The sequence below is a fragment of the Lissotriton vulgaris genome, unplaced genomic scaffold, assembly GCF_964263255.1.
Source record: "Lissotriton vulgaris unplaced genomic scaffold, aLisVul1.2 SCAFFOLD_2526, whole genome shotgun sequence".
Taxonomy (NCBI): domain Eukaryota; kingdom Metazoa; phylum Chordata; class Amphibia; order Caudata; family Salamandridae; genus Lissotriton; species Lissotriton vulgaris.
In genome coordinates this window covers 164810-185230 of record NW_028253124.1, presented here as the reverse complement: position 1 = coordinate 185230, position 20421 = coordinate 164810, and the positions used below count along the sequence as shown (strand labels likewise).

At 41.3% G+C, this 20421-nt stretch overlaps 1 protein-coding gene across 1 annotated transcript; it reads left to right on the top strand.

The window, feature by feature from the left end:
- The first annotated feature begins 11150 nt into the window (after positions 1 to 11150).
- On the top strand, positions 11151 to 19150 carry LOC147661158 (ribosomal protein eL22-like). The gene is made up of 4 exons (XM_086951274.1): positions 11151 to 11271; positions 13769 to 13858; positions 14140 to 14261; positions 18900 to 19150. Exons 1-4 carry the CDS (start codon positions 11263 to 11265, stop codon positions 19042 to 19044), a joined length of 366 nt encoding a protein of 121 aa, XP_086807400.1. The 5' UTR covers positions 11151 to 11262; the 3' UTR covers positions 19045 to 19150.
- Positions 19151 to 20421: the final 1271 nt, after the last annotated feature.

Genomic DNA, 20421 nt, shown 5'->3' with positions numbered 1-20421 from the left:
GCTTAGCTGCAATCATGGGGCTGCAGATTGATAATTTACTTGGAAGACATGCTTATCATGGCCCAGGACAGGGACACAATCATACATCAAGTGCAGATGGTAGTCCACTAATTGAAGGACTTGGATTTCGTTTTCAACAACTCAAAGTCAACTTGCTGCTGAAGCACAGGATGGACTTCCTTGGGTTCAAACTTGATGCACTAGCAGTGACCCTGTAGATTCCCAAGACCAAAATCTGAGTAGTCCACAATGAGTTAAGAGCCTTTATATCATTCGATCGCATCTCCCTATGTCACCTGGCAAGGATAGTAGGGATTTTGTCTTCCTCGATCAAGGCCATATTTCCAGGACTGTTGCACTAAGAAATTACAACAGCAAAAGCGTTACCACCGCCAAAGGGGAGTATCTTACTAGGAGGAGATAACCTGGACAGAAGAGGCAAGGACAGAGATAAAGTGGTGGCTGAATCACCTTGCTGCGGCTGCGGACTCGGAGCGACCCCTGGGCTGCCTGAATTACGAGGACTGCCAAACTATGAGGCGAGCAGTTGGTTGAAATTTTGTGGCCACTGCTGAGATATTGTGATGTCAGTTCAATGAAGGGTGTCTATATCCGCTACATGCACCATTAAAAGTATCCATGGATGACCTTAATTAAAGATAGGTCTTCCTCTGTTTTAAGCTGAAGATAAATATTGCTCAAGAATAATTCCAAGTCCTGAAGATGACCGTACAATAATATGAGTCGAAACGCCGTTGATGCTTCTTTGTGGCTCAATTTGAATTAAGGAAACAATATCTATGTTTATGTTGTTCCTTTATCCCGATATGTAATGTTTGTGTATGCCACTTGTCTGGTTTGTATGTTTTCCCCTTTTTGTATACCAGCATTTTTTGTCTTGAACACATCTGTACTTTAACTAATTGTTTTTAAGAAACTGTTGATACATGACAAAATAAATATGTGATTTTTGATACTACTACTTTGTTCTAAAGGGCTTCTTTAACCTTTTTGTTTATTTTTTCATCTCTATCTTCCTTTTTGTTTTGTCTCTTCCGTTGAATTGTTGGAAGTATTTTAATTTTAGTGTTCCTTCTCCCTGAACCTATTGTTAGGTGTATAGATTGCTTGTCCCGGGTTTGGGTTTTTTGGACAGCCCCTGTGGTTGCTAATCATTGAACCACATGGAGGCATTGAACGTCCGGGTGAATCATGGATCAACCCCAGATGTGGTGATCGAATCGGATGCCAGCCACTGGGGCTGTGATGCCAAATGCAGGAACATCTCGACAGGGGGGACATTGATACAGGACGAGCAGCTCCTACATATCAACTGCCTAGAGTTGCTGGCAGGCTCCTTTGCGATTCTTAGCCTGGTGAGGTGTTCTATTTCGTTGAGAAAAGACAATATCTCAGCGTAACAATCTGAGAACATACCGAGGGACACGAGATGAGGACTCAGGCGGAAATAGCTATGGTGTTTTGGCACTACTTCTTGGATAAGGAGATTTTAGTGACATTAATTCACCTTCCCAACACTGCCAACACAGAGGCAGACTGGAACTCACATTTTCTGATGGATCCCAGCGACTGGAGGCTTCATTCCCAGGTCTCCCATCTGGGACTTGCCAATCAGGGATCTGTTTGACTTGTGTTTGAATGTGCATGATTGTCAATTCTTCTGGTGGGGAGCGGACCCAGAAGCCACTGCAGTAGATACTTTTTTATCAGGATTGGAGTGAGGGGCTGAATTTCCCCTTCCCTCTATTCATCATGATTGCCAGAGTTGCGATGTATACCAGGTGTCAACGAGCAGAGTTAATTTTAGTGACAACTCTGCGGAGATCCCAGGCTTGGCTCCCTCATCGCCTCGAGATGTCGATCGACTGTCCGGTAGCTCCTCCAACATTTCAGGACATCTTGCAAGGACCGGGTTAATTAATCCAGGAATTAATGTAGGAAAATTATGTTCTGTTTTTTCAGCTAACGAAGAGAAGCAATGAGGTTCTACAACACCCAGGTGATGAGATTCTGCAGTACTTTTCACACAAAGAAAAAGTACTAGCGGAAGATGACGCCCTGTATATATTGTTGTGGACATTATGATTGGTTAAAGACATACAGTTGTGATCATTATGATTGGTTAAACAGCTCATGTATGGTTTCAACAGTGAACAGTGATTTCTTCTTTGTGGTCCCATTTTTTGTCATCTGTGTGGTTGTCTTGACTGTTTAGAAGGAGCAAGGAAGTTGGTGTATGATCACAGACTGGAATGCAGTTTCAGACCCATGGCAACTTCTGAATCCATGCTGAGAAGCATCAAATAGATGTTGTTGCGTCAAATTCGTACTCAGCTAGGCATTAATATGTTTCTCCAGAATCCTGGCAGGAACCAGAATTAAAGAGATGGGTAGTTTTTAAATTCTGTTGAATCAGATTATTATTATTTTTTAATAGGGGCTTGATGAACACTGTTTTCCAGTTAAGTGGGTATTGTCCAGAAGAAATGAACAAGTTGAGAGTTGCTGTGAGATAGGGAATGATAATATCCCTACCTAACCTCATCAGCTTAGGGTAGCAAGTTCCAAAGGGGAGCCTGATTTGATCCCATCTAGAAGTTGATCATCTGTTTGTGTGAAAGAGGGAGAAAGGCCGACAGACACTAATCCCTTTTCTTGATATGAGAAGGACTAAGGGATGAAAGATTAATACTTTGGGCAGAATTGAAAGGCTGAGAGTTGATACTATCTAAGGAAGAGTAAATCTTAGCAATTTTGGAGTGAAAGTAATTAGCCATTAAATCACAAAAGTCATGCGAGCTTTCATTATGTGCCGAAGTAGGTGGGTTAGATAGTGAGCTAATAAAAATAAATAAATCTCTCCAGGACTTGAGTGATGATGTCATCTGAGTTTAATAGGATGATTTATCTGAATGAATGGCTCATTTGTATTCTGCCAACCTAGATTTATGTTTTATTCTTTACGATGGATCATAATGTTTATGCCAAATGTGTTCTTGGCGGCGACAGGATTGCTTGAGTATCCTAAGCTTTTATGAATACCAGGGTGACGTAAACTTTTTTCTACCTATATAAATTTCTTTAAGAGGAACAGGAGAATAAACTGCTGCCCCAAGCTAATTAGAGTACTCTGTGGTTGCCAAGTCGGGGTCACTATATTCAGTCCATCGACTTTCCTTATGGGCTAAAGGAAAGGATTCCTTGTCGATACTTCTAAAAATTCTTTTAAGCACCTTACTGTTCCCCTTTCTGGCACCTTCCTTAGTTACTGGGAGCACAAGAAAGAAAGGAACTGCATGATGGAGAGAGGAAGAGGTTCCCCCACCCTAATTCGATAATCATTAGAGACGATGCCATCAAAAATATGTCCTGCGTCATGAGTGGCAGTTTTTACTAATTGGGTATAACCACAACATAGCATAATATCTTTAAAAGTTTGCAAGATCTTACAAAAGGCGTTGTCCAAATGATAATTAAAATCTCCCAAAAGAGTAAGATGAAGTTTTCCAAGGTGAGGCTCTATAAGGTTAGCAAATTCCATGATGAAGGAAGACCTAGGTCCAGGAGGCCAGTAGGTCGGGACTCCCGCAAATGATTCTGTAGGAGATATTTTTTATTTCAAAACTTTTCTTGATTTTAAAGGGGTAAAACATGAACAAGGCATATCAGAAACCATACATACATAATCCTAAATCATATATAAAGCATATATAAAGCATACATAAGAGATATATGGAATGAGAGTATGCAATTGAAAATAAACATGAGGAAAATAGGGGTGAAGATATTGAGTTAGACAGAGTCAGAATGGTTGAATCATAATAATAGTGGGGGAATGACGGGAGGGGACAGTGTTTCTCACACTTTTCCGAGTAAATGAATATATTTTAGGATTTATGTGATGTGGTAGCCGGTTGCTGGCGAGTAGGTGGTGATACAAATGGTAAGAACACTATATTTTGTGTATTGTAGTCTGGAGTAAATGGTGCATCAGCGAATAGGATGTGTACGTTGTAACCACTGGTCTGCCTATCCTTAGGACCTATGTGCGTTAAGTGGTACCACAGTCCCCTGATAGTTTGAGGGCAACTTTGTTTTAGGGCGACTCATAAGTGTTGTGATTCGACCAGCGCCATCATGTGGTAATTGTGGGCAGTGTGTATGAGGTAGGAGATATCAATGGTGATAGACTTGGCTTTGATCACGAGTGATGGTCAAGGGGATGTAATAAAGAGAGACGGCTGTGAAGAGAGGGGTTCAACAAGGCTTTCTGGTAGCAAAATAGTTGTCCAGCCTATCCCAGATGAGATTAAAGGGTGATTTCCATGGAGAATTTTGGAGTGAGATATTGTCTGCGTCCCTAATGTGCTGATCCAAATGATCCAGTTGTTGAAGGAGGCTTTGTGTGTGCTTTTCTAGTTGGAAAAAACAATTTTAGCTGCAGATGTTATAAGCAAGTCTAGCTGAGCCTGGTCGGATAAGCTATCTAGATTTGCGTTGAGAAAGCCCTTAATGAGGAAGGCAAGTTCCTTCTTAGGGTGGTACTTGAAGAGATCCGATAAAAAAGAGAAGACTTTATTCCAGAACAGTGAATGAGATGTGCAATAGAAGATGAGGTGGGCAAGGTCCCCTACTTCTTCTTTACAGTTCCAGCAAGTGAGGTCACCTGGAATTTTTAATGAGTGTAGTTGGGATGGGGTCCAGAATATTTTATGAATGAGCCAGAATTTAGATTGAGAGAGTACAGGTGAGATTTTCTGAGATCTGACTGATTTTTCAGATATTGGACCAATCGGAGTCTGTTATGGGCTTGGTAAAGTGGTTTTGTCTGAAGGCTGTTATCTTTTTGTTTAATTGCATTGTGTTTGGGAGACGAAGTTTATATCGCCTTTTATACTTCTGACCAAACTTGAGTATAGTTAGTAGGGGGGGTGAATCCGGTATGAACCTTGTTTGGCCAGAAAGGCAGTTTGATAATCTCTGAAGAGGCCAGATTAACTCCACCTAGTGATTTGTGTAGCCTGAGTTTTGTCAAGGCAATTCTAGCTTTTTTATCTTGCCATATAAAGCTAGGGTTCACGTTTGTGGTAAAACTCTTCTGATAAAAGTCAAGGAAGCATGCTGATGAGGTAATTGTTTATAGGAGTGATCGTAATTTTTTATGATTTCAATTCTTTCCCACCAAGTAATGAACGTAGGGGACCATGTGTTTAGGAGTCCTTTTATTTTCTCAAGGGTAATGCTTTTGTTATGTTTGATGGTGTCTATCAGGTCAGATTCAAACTCTATACTTAAATATTTTATGTAGCCGGTCTGCCAAGATGAGCCTGATGAGCCTAGTACTTCTTTTCTACAATGAATGTTTAGGGGTTTCACCCCTGATTTGCATCTGTTTAGTTTGTACCCCGAGAATTCTGAGTAGAGTTCTATTGTGGAAACGAGAGCTTGTCTGGAGGGACCAGGGCTTTCTGTGACTACCAAAATATTGTCTGCATAGGCGGCTAATTTAACGTTAATATCATTGAACCTAATTCCGGAGATCGCTGGCGTTTTTTAATATTGAATAAAAGGGATCATAGTGCTAAAAGAAATAAGGATGGGAAGAGAGGGCAGCCTTGCCCCGTGCCTTGTTGTAGGGTGAGTGGGTGTGACAAGGAGTGGTACAAAAGGGGGTGGTGATGGATGGAGCATCTGAACCAATCAAACACTCACACCCAGTCAAAAGATCTGGGTTTGATCCATCACCGTTCTTTAGCCCACTCTGCCACCCCAGTTCAGACATGGCTATATGCAAATCAGTCTGACCCTGTGCCTCATGGGAACAGTCCAGCCCGAACTGCCAAGCCATGCCTTCCCTGGACCGGAAACAAGCTTCCGAGGACCGGTTTCTGGCATTCCAGCCGTCTTCAGCCCGGCTTGCTTGAATCCAGTGGCAAAGTGAGCAAGGGACTCACATCTGAGCATACCCTGCCACACCTATGGCGGCCAAAAGCGGTGCAAAAGGGGGTGGTGATGGACGGAGCATCTGAACCAATCAAACACTCACACCCAGTCAAAAAATCTTGGTTTGATCCATCACCGTTCTTTAGCCCACTCTGCCACCCCAGTTCAGACATGGCTATATGCAAATCAGTCTGACCCTGTGCCTCATGGGAACAGTCCAGCCCGAACTGCCAAGCCATGCCTTCCCTGGACCGGAAACAAGCTTCCGAGGACCGGTTTCTGGCATTCCAGCCGTCTTCAGCCCGGCTTGCTTGAATCCAGTGGCAAAGTGAGCAAGGGACTCACGTCTGAGCATACCCTGCCACACCTATGGCGGCCAAAAGCGGTACAAAAGGGGGTGGTGATGGACGGAGCATCTGAACCAATCAAACACTCACACCCAGTCAAAAGATCTGGGTTTGATCCATCACCGTTCTTTAGCCCACTCTGCCACCCCAGTTCAGACATGGCTATTTGCAAATCAGTCTGACCATGTGCCTCATGGGAACAGTCCAGCCCGAACTGCCAAGCCATGCCTTCCCTGGACCGGAAACAAGCTTCCGAGGACCGTGACAAGGTGTGACAAGGAGCCATTAATCGAGATATGCGCGGTTGGGTTTTTATAAAGTGCCATGAACATTTTTAATAAAGTGTCCCCCAGGTTAAAGGCTTCTAAGCTGTGCTCTAAAAAGGGCCAAGCTACTCTGTCAAATGCCTTTTCCGTGTCTAGTGTTATTGTGACAGAGAGTGCGGGTGATTTTCTCGCCCTGTCAATGACATGGCATGAGAGGAGTGTGTTGTCATTTGACATGTGGTTCTGAAGAAAAAGAAATTGGGAATTGCTTATCAGTTGTGGAAGATATACATTAAGTTTTGAATGCAGAATCTTTGCATAGATTTGCAGTCTAGATTTATCAAGGAGATCCATCTGCAGTTTTTAGGCAGAGTTGGGTCCTTCCCATCCTTGGGAATCACAATAATGTTGGCTTCAGCCATTGTACCCTCAATTGTGCCGGAATTGGATATGTGGTTGAATAGGGAGAGCATGGTTGGTTGTGAAAGGTTGGAGAAGGATTTGTAAAACTTGGTTGTGAAGCCATCCGGGACAGGGGCTTTGTTTTCTTTTAGCATGGCTTGGACTGCAATGCTTATGGCCGCCTGATTCTGTCTCTCCTCCCAGCGCGGGGCGAAATTCAACACATCCGCACTGTCCAAGAGGGTAGCCCGATGCACTGAAGCTGTGTTGTGAACCCTAAAGACCTGCTGCATGGCAGACATGCAACATTGAGCATTCTGTGCAATCTGGAACCCATACATGCAATCACTGTGCACTTCACCTGCAAGCTGAAGCAAGATGGCGAAAATAACTAAACAGACCTGCTGATGCGCTGCAGGTTTAACGGGGTCTCAACCAAGCACCAAGATTCCTCCAATACCTACTGGAGCACCCCTGGAGCATCAAGGTTAGAAAAATTCAATCCTTTCTTCTACCTATCAATAAGAAATCTGAGATCAGAGCAGCATCACCGCTGATACTGCCTGACCCTAAGATGGCGATAAAAATTATTCGGGCACGCAGGCTATAACTTGCACGTTTTTCACCATATGCAGCACGGAGAGCTCATTAATATATGGGCACGTCACTGGCATTCAGCTTATGTCTAAGCAATGTAACCTACACCAACCAACCACCCTCAGGTCTGTTGCGAGCTGCCTAGAGTGACGGTTGATTTCAAAATGGCAACGCAATACTCCGGCTGCAACCTTTTCTCACATAGCCATGAGATACGTACTGAGACTCTACACACTCCAACTGCGTGCCACAATAGCACATGCACTACATCCACCTAAGAGGAGCTAGCGCCCTACCTCTCCACAGTCTAACCAAACAATCTTTACTCCGTTAACAATCTTTACTCTAGCAGGACTTTGGCAGGAAACTCAATAGTATAGGTCCTACAGGCATATACAGGACATCTGGCAGACATATAGCGCTTTAACGCACGAGTGCTGTAACTTTCCAGCCCCATCCTTGAAACTATGGAGCTCAATAAATTATAAACCTAAGCACACGTAAGATTTAAATAGTAATTTCCAAAATTAGTAATACATAAAGCACAAGAAAATCATTCCATATGTTCTCCTCTTTTCTTTTTTCCTTTTTAATACGTCTTCGTGTTTTCAATAAGTGAACAGTTCCCAAGCCAACATGTGTTTCGTCGCCTCAGTATGCTTGTACATGCGACTTGTTCATGGCTGAACAAAATTCACTTCATTATATTTTAAGTATGGCGATAATTCGAAGCCACACTACTCCTGTGGCCTTAGGGGTAATTCTTGAGAGGACTATTATCCTGCTCTTCGCATCAGCTCCTCAAATTATCCAAAATGTATGTATCTCAAAAGACTCGCATTTGGAGTCCGTCGTGAGGCGGGGGAGGTCGCTTATCGGGAGCTTTTGGGAAGAAAGTTTCAGAATTTTGAGATACATTTTGGATAATTTGAGGAGCTGGAGTGAAGAGCAGCATAATAGTAGTAATAACAGGTGTCTCCTCTCAATGATCATGTATGGCGGAAAAAGATTCCAAATCGCACTTCAAAAGATCAAATGCTGAACCACCATTACCAGACTCTCCTATCAAGCTCAAAGCGGACATAAATAGTAAAAAGGAAATGATACTGAAAAAGCTGGTGGATGTACACGATCTAGCAAAATCGACTAATCAAAATATGAATGCTATGCAGCTGAAAATGGCTCCCATCCGGGTTGACATAAACACAATCAACACCAAATTCTCAGAAGCTGAACAAAGAATACGCGAGGTGGAAGACTCCAACACAGACATATCAGTCACAAAACACATGAAAAAAGACAGCTGAACTCAAAGCCCGTAACAGACGTGGTAACATAAGAATCTACGGTGTTCCGGAAGGTTCAGAGGACTCTGCCTACTCCTACATAACTTTCCTGTAGGCGATATTTTTAATATGAAATATAACGCTTCACAAGAATCTGAGGCAATGGTTAATGATTCGATGTGAGAGAGGCATGAATCCTTATAAATGATAGCTAGCCCACATCCGCATTTGCCTATTCTTTCCAATCCGGAGAGGGTATAATCCTGTGGAACAGTGTCAACCAGATCAGCTCCTGATCAGGACCTGTAATTTGATTAGCAAGCCGAGTGTCTCTTTTTGAAATCCTTTCACCACCAGCAGTTTCTTAATTCCAGCCTTCTTCCTACTTTTGTAGTGGGAGCATATCTGGCGTTGGTTCTTTTTTTTTTACTTTTCATTAAAAGAAGCACTCCTTTTACATTCTCTTTCAGCCCAGCATATTTAGGCTCCAGCACCATTATATTTATTATGCATTTCATATTTTTTGCACTTGCCTCAATGCCCTCACCAATCCCATATTTCCACCATTTGGTGCTGTGTCGCACCCACAAATAGCCTGTGAGGTGTTCTGCGCCCCATTTGGCACTAAAGTGGCAGGAGCTGGAAGGAAGTAAGGCCTTATTGAGACAGTGTTAGTTTAACACTGCCCTCCACCACTCAGCAGTCTTTGCCTCACTCACTCTCGCTATACATAGCACATAGACTGTCAAGGAAGGAGCTAGTTTCCTGTACTGTCCGCACCAGCCCAGCTCTCTCAGAAGTTACAGAGAGAGAAAGGGGTAGATAAAGGCTCCTGGAGCACTTGAGTCTCCAACTTTACCCTTGTTACTTTGGATGAGTGACCTTGAGTTCATTAAAAGTCAAGCCAACACTTCCAACACGTTTGATTTATATTTGCACTCCCACGGGTAACATGCAGTGTGTTGGAAGCAACCCCCCACCCCAACCTTGACTTCCCTAGTCTGTCTCTCTCTCTCTCTCTCTCTCTCATTTCTCCCTCTCTTTCATCTCTTTACTTCTCTCCCGTTCATTCTTGCTGGGTTTCCACCTCTCTGCGTTATCCCCAAAGTGCAAGCAGAAGAAAGAGTTAGAGGTGGGGAGGACAATTTGAAGGAAAAACTTAAAAGAGATGGAGGGAGTGTGATGAGTTTACGAACATCCGCCTTTTACAAAGCACACACCCACACTCCCCTTTTCTACCTTCTTTTATCACCATTGTCTCGATCTCACTTACCACACACCTTCTCCGTCTTTGTTCCTCTCAGCCTCCCCTCTCGTCGTCTAACTCTTTATCAGGCTATTAAGCCTCGTTCTCCCTCTTTGTTTTTTTAATGTCACTTCCCCCTCTTTCCTTTAAAATGTCTTCCTATGCTGGCATCTACGTTCATGTTCCTTCTTTCTCCCCATTCGCCCAACTCCATTCCACTTTTGGCATGCTGAACAGCAGCCACGCTGGTGTACTACATGGCTAAGAGACATTGCCAATAGCTATAGTATAGGGGAGACCTATTGTCTTTGCCAATGCTGGTCTGTTATCCGCTGAGAGAAAGTAAAGAAAGTCAAAGTATAATCTCCGTCTCCCTGTCCTTGACAGAATTGATATTTTCCTTCACACTAGCTAGGATTTTATTTTTCTCAATTTTTTCAAACTTGTGTTCTCTACCTCGTCTATTAACATGGACAATGGTCCTCGTGGAATTTGCTATGACTGTACATCCTGGCTCGAAACCGCAGACGGCATTTATGGGAAGACAGGATAGTCAAAACTCCTCCGGGTGAGACAAGTTAGTCATTCTGTCCAGCCAGTGCCGTTAACGCCCATGAACATCATCAAGTTAGGTCATAGACATCGAAGAAGGACATTACATTTTCTGACGCTTGTTGACAATAGCGCTATATCTGAACGGTGGCGTCTAAGGCTAGAAAATGGTAAAAACAATGAAAAAAAGCACAGTATATTTATAGAAAAGTAAATATATTCTCTTTCATGAAGAAATTTCCTGTTTAATGTCCTTGCCGTTAAAAATGTATAATCTATGCAGTATAGATGTTTGTATATTTTTTTTAATTGTCACTTGTGCGCATTCGGAAAAACTGTGAATTATTACGTTTGAAAGTCGTTCGTGGAAGACGTTCATTAATCTTTGGAAGTCCCTTTGACCGAGAATACTTATCTTGTTTCAAAGATGGCCTCCTCTGGTGTAATCCTTTAATTTTCACGACCTAGCTAACACACTAAAATCAACCGGTGAACTTTCTTCCATGCCTTTTTCTGTTTCGTGTACGTGATGACGCCACGACGTATATAAAAACTTCGTTACGCCGCTGTCACTTCCTTTTGCCCCCTAGCAAATCTGAAAGATGGCGCCGGTGAGTCTGGCGTGATTTTACATTTTAGTATGGTACTTACCGGTTCTCTTAATTTGCTTGTTTTTGACAGCTCTATGCGTTAGTTGACCACGTGTGTCTCACTCAAGCTTTCAATGTTACAATAATATAGCTTAGGTTGCCAGCGAAAATGTTTCTTAAGACTCCTACCCAGCCTGCACCAGCGCTCTTCACTCGTCAATTGCCTTACATGCCAGTAGATCCGATTCAAGCGGGAGGCGAGCCTAACGATTTTTTGCAGCTAAAAGTCGGGTTATTTTGGTGGTCTCATTCTCAAAATAGCCTCTTTTTAAAACTTTTTTTTTAATTCGAATTTAACTGGAACTTCATTCTCCTGACTCCCTACTCAAAAGAAAACTCATCTGAATTGTTGGCATATATGGTATTAATTAACTGCCCGCATTAGACTATAAACCTTCCTATAAGGTTTACTGTTTGTTTAATTTTCCATGTTCTTCGACAAGCGTATCCTGCACTCAAATGATCATCTTTGCCCTTGTAATTTCTCGCGGTAGTGTTGCTTTCTTAACACGTCTCCGAAACGGAGTCTTCTAAGAGGGCCATACACTGTAAGATACACTAGGAATACTACGTAAGAAATTTGATTTTTAATCTATTTTTAAGTTTAATTTCAACTCTGATTTCACATCTTATAATTTTTTTTGTAAATAAATTATTAGGGACTGCTTTTGGGCTGCCTGTATAACCTGCTATTCGGTTTACCTGGGCTTCACTGACCATCCCTTTTCGGTGTACTCTTAACCCTTTCGATGCTCATGACGAGCTCAGCTCGTCATGATGCACAGTTGAGCTGTGCTGATGACGAGCTGAGCTCGTCATGAATATAGGAGAAGTGCAATTTTCAGCACAGGGGGGGAAAACGCCTAGTAGCCAAGGTGTTAAAGTACCCTGCCTCCCTTCTGGCGAGGTTGGTGCATATGTTTTAAACCCATGCTTTCCCTTACGGGCCAACCGCATATGTGCCTGTGCTAGTCCGCCTTGTAAAACGTAACATAATTATTCCGACTGTAGCAGTCGGCGTGGGAGTAAAACAGCACACCAGAAACCTTAAAACCCCCAAGACCTGCAGAGTAAATTAAAACTGTCAGCTAATACAGTTAAGTGTTTGTCCATTTTTTTTACCTGCCCTTTCTCGGTGCTTGCGCTTTAGGATTAGTTAAAAAGCACCACTCTAGTTACTGAAGCACAACGCCAAAACTCTTCCCACATAGGATCACAACAAATACATAACTACTAATTGCCCACTCCCCCATGTTAGTCTTTCACAATTTGGTTTGGAGGACTATAAAAGATAAAATACACTAAAACAATTCCTGCCTTTGCCTTGCTGGTGTTAAACCTGTACTGCACCCAGAATTCTCCACATTTAACTTGTTGTGTAGATGTAATTTTTACTGCCTGACATTGGTAGGGAGGGATGATTGAATAGGACTTTTGCTTGGAGTGTTATATAAAGATGGAATGTTGGGTATGGTAACGCAAAGGGCTGCCAGTGTTCAGTTTATATGCAGGTTTTTAGACTTTTGTTAGTGCTCCAATTCATTCGTTTTGCTGGTGGGTGAGGAGCAATAAAGGTTTACTACATAATATTGGCCACTGGGCCTTGCCATAAAATTAGTATTTCAGTTAGGACATATAGGACCTGGATGGTTAAAAAGTAATTTTGCGATGTAACTTTTGTGTAGGGTGAATACAGCATGAAGGTGTTTAGACGGAAGTACATGGTTAGATGTCGAGTAGGTCATAGATTATCTAGGTTGAATGTACATTAGTAGACTGCTGTGCCTTTACTGCAGAGTTGACATGATTGTTTTGAAAGCTGTGGGAAGGTGAGTATACACTTCGAATTGTTGCTATAGCTCTCTGAAGTAAGGGTTATGTTTAAAGTACATTCTGCAAAATCCCAACTGGCAAGATTACTGAGGTTGTGTGTTGGTCAGAAAACTATCTTTTGAGGCGTCTTCAAGAAGAGGCTAACACATTAGACCTACTCAACAGACCACGATTTAGTACCTTACTGCATGCATCCTTTTTATTGCCAGTCCTCTAGCACAACTTCTTTCCATAAGTGGGTCTAAACCTGGCTGGTACGCATGGTCCGAGGTCCCACTCTTACTAGAACATTGGCTATTCTGATATGAATTATCTAGCATTTCATATCCCTTTCACTGTCTGGAGTAGAAAAGTAATGGGACACTGACAAAATGTGGTGCTAATTTGATGCATTTAGATTCATTGTAAGGTTCATAAATGATTGTAATGATTAAACTGATATCCCCGAGGTCGGAATAACTTTTGAGGAAGTAATTTCAGATAATGATGATCAAGTCCAACTATGCCATTTTGTAAAGTATTTGTTTTTGAACATATGAATGCGGACTTCTCGTTGGAATTGATTCTGCATCAATGCTCGTGCTTTCTTGATATCTGAAAAGCATTGTTTTCATTCCTTTAATAGAAAGATAGAAAATCAAAGAAAGCAAGCTGGAAGTTCATCCTTGATCTTACTCATCCAGTTGAAGATGGAATATTCGACTCAAGCAACTTTGTAAGCATATTTATTACGAAAGATAGTCGGAACTAGTAACACTACACTTAGCAAAATTGTTAAATTTCGTCATTTTATCTTAATGCATAATTTAGTTTTCAAATGTTTAAGCTTGTCATACTATCAGATTTGTTTGTTCTGTTGTTGCCTCGTATTGTTTGACAATTATAAACTGGCTTGCATAGATATTGTTTAACGCATTTTTTTGCTAGGGTTAACTTCCCTAGTATGAGCCTAGGGCACCATTCCCTAGTGTCCTATTTTTTGTTTTCTATTAATAGGAGCAATTCCTGAAGGAGAGAGTGAAGGTTAATGGAAAAACAGGAAACCTTGGAAATATTGTTCATATTGAACGATTGAAGAACAAGATCACAGTGGTCTCAGAAAAACAGTTCTCAAAAAGGTGATTTCTATCTCAGATATTTATCTTCTATTTTTGCTTTGATCAGGTTACGTTTTTTACTCATGATTTTGCATTGCTTTGTAATATAAATCTGCTCATAGCGTTATTTTAAAACGTTTTGTGGCTTATTTTTGCTGACCCCGATAAATTTCAAACCATTTAATGGGGGACGATGGGCAAGGGCACTGTATGGCAGTGACAAAGGCAATAACTTTACGTGTTGGTTGCATATATAGCACATATGGTTGCCTAGGGGTAGCATTCGTGCACTGCAATGGGAAAGAATACATTGGAGCCATAGTAGGTGGGGTGTAGGGGAGGCTGGAGGGACCATGTCATACTGGATACTTTAAATACCTTACGCCTCTCGACCGCATCTAAACACTAAGTGAAGGCAGTGGCATCCTGCTGGGGTTTATTTTGAGCGGATGAGCAGAAAAGTGTTGGATGAAAAATGACTTGGTATGCCCAGACGTGGGTCCTGTGCTCTCCATGCCACTGGAATCAAGCTATCCTGGCTGAAGAGGGGTGAAACCGGTCCTGGAATGCTGGTTTCCAGTTCAGAGGACCAGGCTTGGCAGTTCGGGCTGGACTGTTCCCATGAGGCACAGGGTCAAGACTGATTTGCGTATGGTTGGGTTCAAACTCGATGGGTATGGTGAGCAAAAAATGATGGATTTAGGCCCAGATCTCTGTACTTGGGTGAATGTATGACATTGTTTTGCATTTTGTCCAACTGTTTTTGCATTTATTTATTAAGCAATTGCTAAAGGAAGAGATTTCATTAGAATGACTTGGCCTGTCTGCTCCGGAATGCCAGAGTAACAATTACCCTCCACTGTGTCTTCTCAAAAGGCTTTTGCTGACAATTCTCTATCTTCATCTTTTAAGTCATAAACTGTTCCTAAGCAGAGCACCCCCTCACATGAGAAATTTTCTGTATTGAAGCACACCGATCAAACATCCACCTTACCAGTAATATCTGCAGTACAACGGATACCCCATAGCAAATGCTTGACCAGTTTTATATCCTTTCACCCCGAAAGATGCTTCAGATTAAAGGTATACTCGTGATTGAAAGCTGCTGCCTGTTTCTTTAGTTTATTTTCGAAATGTGGCTTTGATTCAATTTATTCTTGGTTCAGACTAATAACCTGGCACATTTGATTTAGGCAAGTTTATATTCATTTCTATAAACTGTAATATCAATCTGTAAAAATAAATTAGCGACCTGCTAGCTATGGAGTGTATTTTTTTACCTGTCCCTGGAAGTACACTGCTCAGTGTGTGATAAGTAGAGGTGATCCTTTCCCTGCAGTTACCAGAGGTTTTAGCACCTTACGCAGGACTTTCAAATGTGATCCTTTCCCTGCAGTTACCAGAGGTTTTAGCACCTTACGCATGACAGTAAAATATAAGCCTGCTGTTTCAGTCAAGCCTTAAGTCTAGTAGGTCACCATGGTATTTCAGTCCGAATTTGCATGTACCTTTTGCACTCCCATGCTTTGGCGAAAGTGTTGCCCAAGCTTGCAGTGCTTTCACACATGTTTAATATGCCTACTTCAGTGGTATAATTTCCAATACATTAAATTACAAAGCAAAAAACTCACCTTGCCCCCACCCTAACATTGTGAATTAATAACTAGAGCTTAGATGCTCCTCATAGTTTAGTGTTGCAGTCTACGGAACAAGTTGAATTTGCATAAAGGTACGTATCTGTCACCTCCAGTGGGTAGAGGAAGCTAGTGTAGTAGAATACCCTTCTGCACAGACATGCTTTCCTGCAGGTTGAATGGCTGGCATAAACTTTTGTGTAGCAGCTCTCGTTATGTGATAACCTGTACTATTGCCACTTTTTGCTGAATAACTTGGAGCAAACACTCCGTGGTTACTTTATATTGCCCCATTTGTCTGCGTGCAGAATGCTTTTTTAAATTTTAATGTATTCACACAACTTGTCTTTAAAACCTACTTAAGATAATTCTGCAATCCATATATTTGTAAAACATGCTCTAATCCTAAATGTCTTGCATATAAGAATTCTTAGTCACAGCAAAATGTTCAGTTTTCTGCAAACCATCATTTCTATGCTATTTTTGGCCAATGGTAAAAATACACATTTAAACCAGTGTCTTAACCAATGAATGTTTGTTTTGGGGGTAGTTTAGTTTCCAAGTAGGCTAGGTCATTAGACAAACTCGGGTGTGACTTACCAGTAAGGGTTTGGATGCTCTACAATCTTGGGATTAAATATGCCCCAAATAATTGAGCACCTCTATTTAAAGACTGTTTCGTTATTTTTGACCTCCTTGATCAGTTTGTAAAATCCTGCCAGCAAACACAAGCCGTGGCTCTTCCACAAATTTTGTTTATAGAAATATCTAGTCCTAATCAGGCAAGTGACTGCAAATGTTGGATCAGCTTCACACTCGGTGCCTGAATTGTCACAAGAATGACCCCATAACATGCTTTTAAACATCTGCTCTCAAATAAGTTCAAATGAGGAAAAGGAGACACAAAGCCTAGAGTCCCATTTCCCCCATTGTATGACTTGTGATGGTAAATTGCTAGGCCTCAATATTTCCTGTTAAACAAGCTGTAGCCTAACATCCAAGATCAGGTCCTGAAATTGTTGCTCAGTGTAGGGCCCACATTATTTTTGACAACTTGTTTGTTGCAATCTAGTTGCCAACTTAACGTTTTTGTCTTCAGAAGACTAAACTTTGGTGTTTGATTATTAAACTTGTGCATACAATTCATGGTTAGTTTGCTTCCCTGTCTTAATGCTCACCATAGATAATTCAGGATGGCTAGATTGTAGATGTGAGGAAGGGTGCCAGTATGCTGGGTACCAGCCTTAAAGGGGAAACATTAAACATTTGAGGACTCGTGCGGAGAATTTATCAGGTAAAAAGTGGGTGCTGTAACAGTCCATTAGGCCATTCACTTTTTTATTTGCTTAACAAACGTCATTGATCAGAACCTGCTATAAATTGTTAGAAAGTAGGAGTTGTAGAAAATCTGCAGTCACCCAAACAAAGCGTTTTCTCGGATTTTGTTGTAGTTGATCCATGCTAGCATTCTTAAAGCTCCAACATCCATGAACCTTTGAATAACTTGTTTTAGCGAAATTTTGCTTTACCTGTTCACTTTCAATGCTAGCCTGTTATAAGTTTGAATTTGGCCACACTTGAATCATTCAAATTATCTTTCTATACTGAACCCCACAGCTTGCGATTGAACCTTTTTATAGTGGAAACTAGAAGAATAATCTGTACTGAGCTTAAAGCCACAGCTGAAGCAGAGCCCAGTTTTGTTTTATGCCAGGCTTCGTACATCAGACTTGTTTTCAGTGGCACACCAATATTTCCTAAGTTGAGTGACGCAAAAAGGATGAGCACCAGCGGACAACACCCTACATCTTCCCCCAAAGTCCTAGTAACCCAAGTTGCTCGGTTAAAAATGAATTGTATTAATAAAGGTGGACCTAAGTGAATTCAAAGCAAACAGTTGGGGCTTCTGTAAGCAAGATAGCTAGGTCTCCATCCACTATTTATCACTGTTGGCCTATACTCATCTATTTGGTTAGTTTTATTAAAAGCAGTTTCTTTATCATGGTAGGTGGATTTGCACATTAAAATTAAGTTATATTCTGTATGGTTAATAGGCATGCTTGTCAAACTAAGTCCAGACAGGTTTTACACTTGCATTTTAAAATAACTGCAATAGTGCAACTGCAGTTTTATAACCTTAATGAAAGCAGTTTGACAATTAGAAAGGTCAGCAGGGCATCTATTGGTTTACCCAATTTTATTACACAGTGATAGGATGATTGTAATAGATCTCACTACTCATCGCTTGCGGTATTGTTCAAACTTGTTTTGCCCACCATGCCACCTGTTTGGCCCCAGCTATATGCAAATCAGTTTGACCCTGCTCCATTAGGAAACGTCCAGCTTAAAATGCCCAATTTTGACTGGCTACTGAGTTCATGTCCTAAGTCAGCACTCGACATTGACTTGTTTGGGTAAGTCTCCTACAGCAATTGCTCGTTTGTGTCCTTGTGACTAGCCAATTGCTTACCATAGTTACCTTTTCTGACAGTCATATGCTTGCTTCGGGTTCTGTGAATTTCTTGCTATTTTTTTGTCCCTCTGGTGCTCATCTCTTTACCATCCTTTTGATTGATAGTGTTCCACTACTCCCATTTGGAGAACTATTTTCTTTTTACTTCAGCACACCATGAGCGACAGTTTTCTTACACTCCGTATGCGTAGCTGTTCCTGCTCAAGTACCATTCCATGCCGGGAGCTTTATGTCATAGTTTCCTTTTGCTGATACTGTATTTGTCTTGATGCCATCTCCTAACAAAGTTAAAATTGTTGGTTTTGAGATGTTCAGTCTGGTTAGCTTTTAGTCGCACAGTTTGTGGAAAATATTTAGAGTAAAAACATTGCCTGGTTTTTACAGAAGTGTTTATTGCATTATGTGGATTGATATAAACGCAGTAACTTGAACAGTTCAGGTTTAGTAATTTTTCAAATTGCATTAAGGAAACTGAGTAGTCTTAAAGTTCAGGCTGTTTTGAAAAATGACATTACCATGAATGGCAGCTAACAATTTGCATATTGTTTAAAGGTACCTGAAATATCTTACTAAGAAATACCTTAAGAAGAACAATCTCCGTGACTGGCTTCGAGTGGTTGCATCTGACAAAGAAACTTATGAACTGCGCTACTTCCAGATTAGCCAAGATGAGGAGGAATCTGAATCGGAGGACTAAATATTTGGAAGTGGATGTGAAACAATGTGCATAAAAATCAAACCTAGTAACTATACTGGACTGTGACCTTGGTTATTTTGGAATAAAGATTTTGTTGCCTTTGTAATTAACTGTTTTCTTACTCTAATACCTTTGGTGCATTGGGGTTTTAAAGACACGCTTTCCACTCTGTTTTATAACAACTTGAAAATCTTGCAGAGTATATAACCTTAATGTAGTGACATGAGAATTTTTACTGATTTGTGAAGCTCGATATGGGGTTCTAAGAGACAAAGGCATCTTTTGAGTCCTTGGATGCACAGTGCACATTGTGCTGCTTTGCCACTTCGTGCAAGCAAGGCACCATATTGAGCAATGCAGAATATCTTATACTGGGTTGGCACTGTACATGAGTAAAATCTTCTCATGAATACTTGAAGCTTTACCAGGATTTGCTGAATGCCCTGCTCAGGTGATTAGTGTTGCAGGAAATCCAACTGTTCCTTAAAGAGAAAACAAGAACTAAGGGCAAGGGACACGCTACTCGCAAGGAACCAGGGTAGTCCGATTAATAGCAAAAAACAATGGCTCCTGTTGAATAATATCAAAATGATGTACTGATAGTTATGCACAATTGCAATGAAAAGGGTTAGGGTGATGTCAAAAGGAGAGACCACAAACACCTTGGTTTTTATTTTTCACAATCCATTTTTATGGTTTTTGAGAAAGTTAGTAAAAATATATACAGGAAGTAATGGAACAATAGTGTGCAGTGTCCCCAGTGAAAAATAGAGCCTAAAATAGCTGACATTTGTGATATATGTGCATGGTTTCTAATGTATAAAGTCGACAATTTACAAGTATACAGAATGTACAGTGTTTCTTATACAGTGATAAGCGCTGGTTTAATGGTTCGCTTTTGTCGCCGATGTTTCCACCCTTTTGTGCAGCGTAGGGTCTCTTCAGGACCTAGAAATGAAAGTACATCTGAAGGGTTGTCTGCGCAACAATGTGGGTGATTTGTGCCACAAGTGAGAGAACGAAAATATACTTACATGGGACCCATCCGGGCGCCCAATGCGAGGCAAGGGCTGGCAAACTGTTGTGTAGCACAGCGCAGTGAATACTTGTGATGAAGCTCAATACATGACAATGCGAGCAATCCTAATATGATCTCCAGATGAAATTGTATATGTATACACAGGAGGTGCTGCCGCTCTGTCCGGTGGAATGTGGGTCACTAGTATGGTCAGTAGCGTGAATCTCGAGTCCTTTGTTCAAACCAGGTGGATAATGCAGGAGGTTCTAGTAATCTCTTAAAATGAATAGATCACTAAACTGTATCCCCTTTGAAGACTTAAGCAAGACCAAAAATCACCTTCCTAAAACAGGATTGAG